Source organism: Cololabis saira, chromosome 23 (assembly GCF_033807715.1).
Source record: "Cololabis saira isolate AMF1-May2022 chromosome 23, fColSai1.1, whole genome shotgun sequence".
NCBI classification, from domain to species: domain Eukaryota; kingdom Metazoa; phylum Chordata; class Actinopteri; order Beloniformes; family Belonidae; genus Cololabis; species Cololabis saira.
Genome location: NC_084609.1, coordinates 36,120,821 through 36,129,659, shown reverse-complemented (window position 1 = coordinate 36,129,659; position 8,839 = coordinate 36,120,821). Strand labels below are relative to the sequence as shown.

The 8,839-nt window shown below is 44.6% G+C and overlaps 1 protein-coding gene across 1 annotated transcript; it reads right to left on the bottom strand.

The window, feature by feature from the left end:
• Nucleotides 1-6,766: 6,766 nt before the first annotated feature.
• On the bottom strand, nucleotides 6,767-8,839 carry LOC133423887 (tubulin alpha-1B chain-like). The gene is made up of 4 exons (XM_061714215.1): nucleotides 8,795-8,839; nucleotides 8,265-8,487; nucleotides 7,833-7,981; nucleotides 6,767-7,762 (listed from the first exon to the last, which is right to left on the bottom strand). Exons 1-4 carry the CDS (start codon nucleotides 8,822-8,824, stop codon nucleotides 6,782-6,784), a joined length of 1,383 nt encoding a protein of 460 aa, XP_061570199.1. The 5' UTR covers nucleotides 8,825-8,839; the 3' UTR covers nucleotides 6,767-6,781.

Sequence of the window (8,839 nt, the reverse complement as noted above, 5' to 3'; positions counted from 1 at the left end):
TCTGTGGCAACTGTGACTGGAACCGTTGGGAGGAGATATTTATACTCGCCCAACAACCGGAAGTTCGTTCTTTCACCTGATTGGTCGCTGTTTCTTTGCCGTTAATTGCATTACGTTAGTTACACCAGGGCTCTCAAGCCTCACGCATTGAGCGTGAGACACACACATTTCAAACAGTTCACACGCTCACACGCCACACCTGACATTTCTCACGCTGAGAAGTGATAAAGCCGAGCGCACAGAAATTAATACTGAACGGGCGAGACTTCTCCGCTGAGTTTACAGCGGTCCCGTGTCAGCGACCTACCAGCCAATCAGAAAATAGTATGTCTTGTTGCTGGGCAGTTTTTTTCCCCGCTGCGTGCTCGTTCAGTGGATGCGCGTGCACGCACAGGTTGCAGACGAGTTGGAAAAGCAAAGCAAGGTTTACAGTAGGTAACTATTATCATTCACCAGGTTAGTAATTGGCAAACTGTAAGTCTTCACTTATTGGGTCTCCAAATGTTGGTTTTATTAATTCAGCGGCGGTTTTGTAGTCTGGCCTTCACTGATGCTTCGTTTATTGACCAAAAAAGAATAGGGGAAGCTAGTGCACCTGTTTTGTATGGAAACCTAATGATGCAAATCAAATTAAAATGAGTCACACTACCAAATAAACCACAATTTATGTGTGTTCTATTTGAAATAAATCCAAAAGTTGAGTTCATAAAGTAACTTTCATTCATTTGATTCCCAATCAACATACACTGGTAAGAGTTGTTTTACATTGTTAATATGGTCTTAAAAACTGTTGTGAAATGCAAAATAATAGAATTTTATACATGCAAATATGTGATTAATTACTGAGATTCAGCCATTAAGCACGATTAAAGAAAAATTCATCGCTTGACAGCCCTAGAAAAAAGTAATCATGTCTTCTTCCAATCCTCACATGTGAGTTTGTCTAGCCAAATAGTCCACAATTGTGTATAACGTTATTTGAGCTTGGAGAGCAACTCTCCGCTATTCTAAGCCAGTGCTTTCTCCACAAACCATAACGAAACAGAGCTACATGTCTGTGGATTAAGCCACAGCCACACTGTCAACTCAATGTAAAGTAAATAAACAGGTGCTTATACTTGTTCTAATGCAAGCCGGCAATATGTATAAACTCAGATAAGTCTAACAATAGGTAAACTAAAGTATTATTAAAGACACCATATTTAGGCCTTCAGAGAAGGTCTAGACCAGGGGTCTCCAACTCTGGTCCTGGATCCACCTATCCAGCATGTTTTAGGTGTCTCCCTGCATGAACACATCTGATTCCAATCAATGGTCGTCATTAACTTGTCATCAAGGTCCGGACAGTTCTGTTGCTGACACAGCTCCTTGTATCATGGTGTGCTGAAGCAGGGAAAGATCTAAAACATGCTGGATAGGTGCTCTCCAGGACCGGAGTTGGAGACCCCTGGTCTAGACAGTCCGCCACTGGATTATAGTTTTAGTCTAAAGAGTAAAGAGTAAACGATGAACAGAAAGTGTGCCTATTTTTTACTGTTGTTTGCCTTTGTCTATTTCAAAGATGTCAGGGAAGAAGCAAAAGAGCATTCTGTCATTCTGGGCAGCAAAGATTCAGCCCCCTAAAAAGGTTGCCAGGTCAGAGGAGATGGTGGAAGAGACAGTGGAGAAGACAGCAAGGGAGACTGTAGGGGAGATAGCGACAGTGGAGACTATAGAGGAGGAGAGAGTTGAGGAGACAGAGGAGGAGAAAGTGGAGGAGACGGCGGAGGAAAGAGTGGAGGAGACAGTCGAGGAAAAAGTGGAGGAGACGGCGGAGGAGACAGCAGAAACGGTGAAAAAGCGGGCATTAAGTGGAGCTGCCACCTATAGGTGCACTTTTAAAAGTGAATGGTCAGCAAAATGGCCATTCATCACCGTAGGCACCACCAGCTCCTACTACTGGTGCTCTGTCTGCAGACAGGAAAACTCCTGTGCCCATCAAGGTGTAACAGACGTGCACAGACATATTAAAAGCAAAGGACATCAGGCTAAAGAGCAGGCTATCCAGTCCACAAGCGGCATTCCTACTTTTTTTGCCCCACTTCATTTTTTCAAAGGTGACTGGTTTGAGCAGATTTGGACGGCTGTCTGAGATTGCCAAACTGTGTTAGTGCTTCCACACTCCAATGCAGATGCGGAGAGAGTGTTCTCCATGGTGGGACTGAACAAAACCAAAACAAGGAACAGTTTGGCCCTGGATGGAACGCTCTCATCCATCATGACTGTGAAAATGGCTGGCCTTGAGCCTCAGTGCTTTAAATGGGAGCCCCCTAGCTCTGTCATCAAGGCATCAAAATCTGCTGCAAACACTTACAACACACAACACCATTCATAAACTGAAGTCTGCGCATACACACACACACACACACACACACACACACACACACACACACACACACACGCAGCGTGTGTTGTGAAAAATGTCTTACTTATTATCCATTTGTTGTTGGGTTTTTTCTTAAATGTATTTAATTTTATTTAGCTGGATTTGTCTTATTGGATTACCCCATTCTTTTCGTTTCTATTTATGCTGGTCAATTATAAACAGTATGTAAACTTGAACTGGTTTTTAAGTAGCAAAAATAATTGGGAGTCTGGATTGGGCCGAGGGGCCGCTGCGGCCAAAACGCACAGAATTTCAAATCGCTCCAGCCCTAATAGATGTAATCTCACTCCAAACTTTTCATGAAACTTGAGAGCCCTGCTCTCACCCTCTGCTTGTCATTGGCAGGTCTTGCTGTTCAGGTCATGTGACCTCCTACCTGCTCACACTGAGCAGCTGTCTGCAATTATCTATTTAACTGTGAATTGAGCTGTCTGACAAACATTTCACTTCTGTCCTGACGAAGGCCAGTTTGGCTGAAACGCGTAGACACGCTTTTAATAGATTAGCCATGCACCAATAAAGGCATTTTAATTAATCTTACCCTCACGAGTGCCTCAGTTCTCTGTCTACGACGAAAAATAGTATTTGTGTTTTATCATTGTGACTGTGGCAAAACTGTAGCTCAAGCTGAAGGAACGTAGCAAAGTGAGACAAATACTGTAGATAAATAAATCATTAAATGCCACAAAGGAGGGTTCTTTGTCTTTATTCAGTCTATTTGTGCTTTTCAGCTTTGTGATCAGCAAACATGTTCGTAATTTATAAGGAAAAGTCAAGTAAGTTGTGTCTTTAATCTTAAAACAAGTTTACCTTTACTGCCATGCTTGTATCTAGAGTCAATGTAATTGATTTTATAACCTCAGCAGAGCTTTTCTGCATCCGCACTGGGCCAGAATTTTCTCCAGCTTAATGCAGAATAGACAGAGGTAATCCTTTTTGACCCTAAAAATGAAAGGGAAAAGATCAGCACTCACCTTGGCTACATGTCATTGACAGCTACAAACAAAGCCAAAAATCTTAATTATTATTAATTATTGACTCAGACCTGAACTTCAACAGCCATCTAAAGTTTATCACTAAATCTGAACCACCTGAAAACATTGCTAGAATTAAGGGGTTTGTAGGAGCCATTTGTTATGTTGTGCAGGTATTTGCTTTTCCACTAAGGTGCAGTATGACTTCAGTTACTTTCTTTTACCCCAACCCTTGCCCCAGCTGCTGTTGATCAGAAATGTTGATTAGTTTGAGTTGAGTGGTGCTGGGAGACACACACAGTTTTTACACGGCAGCCAGAGAGACAATAGAAACCCTTTTTGTTCTGTCAATTTACCTTTTTGTTCAAATAAACGGGAACCTCACCCAAAGATATTACTTTTGCAACCTTTCCTTTTTATTCACTCTGGAGTCGAGTCAAGAACACACCGTCCCAAACCACCAACAGGTGACAAGTTTTGTTTTTTGAGTAGTCACCACAGTTCAGTAAGTATGACAGTGTAATTAAATGACACCTCGATGCCATAAAAGAAGAGCAGAAATCTGGAAAAAGACCTCTTGTCTCGCTCCTTTCAAACAGAAGCCAGAATAATATCATCAAAGCTTTGGCCACTTCAGTAAGACGCATCATCCACACAGAAATCCAAGAAAGTGAAATATTTTCCATATTGATAGATGAAACCACAAATGTGTCGCACACCGAGCAGGTTTCGGTTGTAAGGTACACATACACAACATGGAAATCAAAGAGCACTTCCTTCAGGTGTGTAATGTGCAGTCAACAAGTGGAGAGGCTCTTGAAAAGGTAGTGATGCCTTTTCTGGAAGAAAATGACCTGATGATAGAAAACATCAGGGGTCAAGGTTATGATGGGGCTGCAAACATGAGTGGGTGCTTTCAGGGACTTCAGTCAAGAATCCAAAGAAGAAATCCGAAGGCCTTGTATGTGCCCTGTCAGGCACTTTGTCTTAATCTGGTGTTGGTGGAGTGTGCAAAGTCCAACATGTGTTTTGTCAGTTTTTTCAACTTGGTTGAAAAACGTTACTGTTTTGTTGCCAACTCATCTAAACGGCACTCTGCATTTATTGAAATGCAGAAGAGTTTGTGCCCTGATCAGCTTCCACGGGAGCTGCAGAAGCTGTCAGACACACGGTGGGCCTGCAGAGAAACTTCCCTTAACACTTTAAGGAAGGTCCTCCCTGCTGTTATGCAGTTTCTTGAGGAAATGAGACTGCAAGATCCTCCAGACTCTTCAGCAGGTGATGCAATGATCCTTCTCAAAAGCATCAGCTTTGAATTTGTCTTATGTCTGGAGATGACTTGTCCAATCTTCCAGGTGACTGCAACTGCATCTGATGCATTGCAGCAGAAAGATATAGACTTGGCTGCAGCTTATGAGATTGTTGATGGGGTTTTACAGAGGCTGGCCCTTACCAGAACAGAGGAAGAGTTCAAGAAGCTGTATGAACAGGCCACAGAGGAAGCTGCATCAGCACGTCTGGACCATCTCAGGTTCCAGGACAAGCCAGGAGGAAAGTTCCAGCAAAGCTGACGTTTTTTGCCTCAGCAGCAACAAGTGACCATGCTTTTGCGAATGCTTCCAGACAGGAGTGGGGACTGGCAGACTCCGCTGGGACTCACACATTGTCCCCACTGATAATACAATGAATATCTGCTTGCAAAGCTTTCTGGCGACCTCTCCTGGATGAAAAAAGGTACTACAACTGTGAATTTACCATTGTCATATTCCACTTACCATAAGCTCCCGCAAATGTTACTGGTGTTATTGGCTTTATAACATTTTAAGTAGATTCAGGGGCAACAGACTCCGTGTTGAGGGGATTGTCCTCTGTAGCCAAAGCAGTGGACGGTTTGTTCATTCAGTTTCTGCAACTGGTCATGTGGTGCGTTGAGATGGATCACTCCTTTTTGGTTTCTAAACATTGCCCACTTTTTCTGATGGGACAAGATTTAATTCATGCTTTGGGTTTGTCACTCATTTCGACACCTGAAGGTCTTAAGGTAAAAAAACTGAATGCAAATGATGAGAACTCTTGTATGCTTCCCAGTGGCAGTTTCAGGTGCAGAGCATCTGCTTTGGGCTACAAGGAGCGCGGTCCCACCGACAAGTACTTTGTGTCAAACGTTACACTCCATTGCACTTCACATCTCAGTGTTGGGGTGATAATGAATATGAACAACTTTGGTACCGTGTAGACTCTTGTAGTGAGAAGTTAACTCAGTACTGGTCCATGCATATTTGTGCTTTGTCTGTTGCACTGACTGCTTCACAGGAAAAGCTGTATACAGCTTGTGATTGTGAGGATGTTCATGTGTGTTACTCTTGTCTGGATTAAATATTTAATCCACAGTAAATGAGCTAAAGTGGGCTTGTTAGATCTGGTTCAAAGGTCTGCACGTCCTGGATATTTTTTAGATGATCTGAGATTTTGGTGATCTCAGTTTCTATCAACATTGCACTTTCAGTGACAAAAAGAGAAAAACAGGCTTCAAAAGGACTCTTAAAGCCTGAGTGACGTCACCGGGGGTTTGTCCAGTTTTAGTCCATGGTTGACCCTGGATTTGGACCAGAACTATTGTGCCTTTTTAATAGAAAAAGGATGATCTGTTTTAATTACTTGAGCAAAGATGAAACGAGGAACAAACTCCTGGTGGGGTCAGATGATGAGAATCCATCCTTGGTGTCTTCCATCAGGGGGAAAAAAGCTTCATCACCTGCTGCTGAGGGTTCATCCAAGTGTAATTAATCTGACCTTTGTTCTCCTTTCCAGAACAGTTTGAGTTTGCGCTGACGAGGTGAACACCAATAAAAAAAATTCCCACTTCATAAAATGGTAAATTTTTCACAAAAGTGTGTATTTCTGCCTTCATTCATCCAATGTGAAAGTTACAGTTAGATCTGCAGCAGAAATCAGTGAAAGGTTAACTGATTTCAGATTTTGAAGGGGGACTAAAGTGAGTTTAGTTTAATATGACACTGATCTAAGAGCCTACAGAGAGGGTGGAGTCAAGTGTCAGACCCCCCCCCCCCCTAAAAGCTGCTATTATGAAACGGTAGCATTTCAGCACTTGCGTGAATGAGCTTAAAAGTGAAACATTGACAAATTCACTTTAATTTAGATTTCCACACTTAACACATTTCAGATGCCAAACTCAAACAAACAAACATCAACTGCATTTCCGTCATGAACACAAACAAACATCAACTGCATTTCCGTCATGAACACAAACAAACATCAACTGCATTTCCGTCATGAACACAAAACTTGAGAACTGGCTGACGGATGTTCAAGGATCTAATTCTCCTCTTTCGTCCTCCTTTCCGACGCTGCAGCTTACGTCTTAATATTCCCCTGCCTCGTCCTCTCCTCCATCATCAACGCTGTCAACTCCCACCTCCTCGTAGTCCATCTCCAGAGCCGCCATGTCCTCCCGGGCCTCGGAGAACTCCGCCTCCTCCATCCCCTCCCCCACGTACCAGTGGACGAAGGCCCGCTTGGCGTACATCAGGTCAAACTTGTGGTTGAGCCGAGCCCAGGCCTCGGCGATGGCGGTGGTGTTGCTCAGCATGCACAAAGCCCTCTGCACCTTGGCCAGGTCTCCCCCGGGAACCACGGTGGGGGGCTGGTAGTTGATGCCCACCTTGAAGCCGGTGGGGCACCAGTCCACGAACTGGATGCTGCGCTTGGTTTTGATGGTTGCTATGGCGGCGTTGACGTCTTTGGGCACCACGTCTCCGCGGTACAGCAGGCAGCAGGCCATGTACTTGCCGTGGCGAGGGTCGCACTTCACCATCTGGTTGGCCGGCTCGAAGCAGGCGTTGGTGATCTCAGCTACGGTCAGCTGCTCGTGGTAAGCCTTCTCCGCCGAGATGACGGGGGCGTAGGTGGCCAGAGGGAAGTGGATCCGGGGATACGGCACCAGGTTGGTCTGGAATTCCGTCAGATCCACGTTGAGGGCGCCAGCGAAGCGGAGGGAGGCGGTGATGGAGGACACGATCTGACTGATGAGCCGGTTCAGGTTGGTGTAGGTGGGACGCTCGATGTCCAGGTTCCTGCGGCAGATGTCGTAGATGGCCTCGTTGTCCACCATGAAGGCGCAGTCGGAGTGCTCCAGGGTGGTGTGGGTGGTCAGGATGGAGTTGTACGGCTCCACCACCGCCGTGGATACCTGGGGGGCCGGGTAGATGGAGAACTCCAGCTTGGACTTCTTGCCGTATTCCACGGACAGACGCTCCATCAGCAGGGAGGTGAAACCAGAGCCGGTGCCCCCGCCGAAGCTGTGGAACACCAGGAAGCCCTGCAGGCCGGTGCACTGGTCCGCCTGTCCACAGAGAAAACCGTGAGGAAACAGTCGATGCCTTGGAGGTGAAAACCACTTGAGATGAACTCACCAGTTTCCGGATCCGGTCCAGAACCAGGTCTATGATTTCTTTCCCGATGGTGTAGTGTCCGCGGGCGTAGTTGTTGGCAGCATCCTCCTTGCCAGTGATCAGCTGCTCGGGGTGGAACAGCTGACGGTAGGTCCCCGACCGCACCTCATCTGAAAGAGATAATTATTTAGATGGGACAATGCATATTGATGGCCACCAATCCTTCAGATTTGTTCACAATAATTCTGTTATGTTCTGTTCTGTAAATGTTTTCCAATAAGTTATGCTCCGTGTCTTAATTCATAATAGTCATTTTAAAAATTGTAAAAATAAATTTGTGTCTGAGGTTGGCCCGTGGGGAGGGGTTAGTTCCTACTTTCACCCCTGGTCAGCAGTTTCAAATCATTAAAATGTGATCTGCTCAGACTGAAAAGCAGCGGAACTGATCATCACCGATGACGGTGGGCTCCAGGTCCACAAAGACGGCTCTCGGCACGTGTTTTCCAGCTCCAGTTTCACTGAAGAAGGTGTTGAAGGAGTCGTCTCCTCCGCCGACTGTCTTGTCACTTCGGGTCTGTCCGTCCGGCTGGATGCCGTGCTCCAGGCAGTAAAGCTCCCAGCATGCATTTCCAATCTGAACACCGGCCTGGCCCACGTGCACCGAGATACACTCACGCTGGGAATTTCAGGAGAAGACAAGAGAAACACTTTAGACTGAAAGATTATACGCAAAAAATTTTAATTACTATAAAAAGAAAAAATATACATACATTATATAAAAATATAAAATTAAAAGATTATACGCAAAAAATTAAAATAACTAAAAAGTATACACACACACACACACACACACACATATAAAAAATAATCAAATTAAAAATAAATTTAAAAAAATTGCCGTTTTTCTGAATTAACGATATAACATTTTAATTAAAAAATAAATCTGCTCTCTTTCCTCAAAACTTGCACGAAGCTTCATTCACTTGAGAGCTCGATTTCATGGAAGCAAACATGTTCCTGTCCAGTTT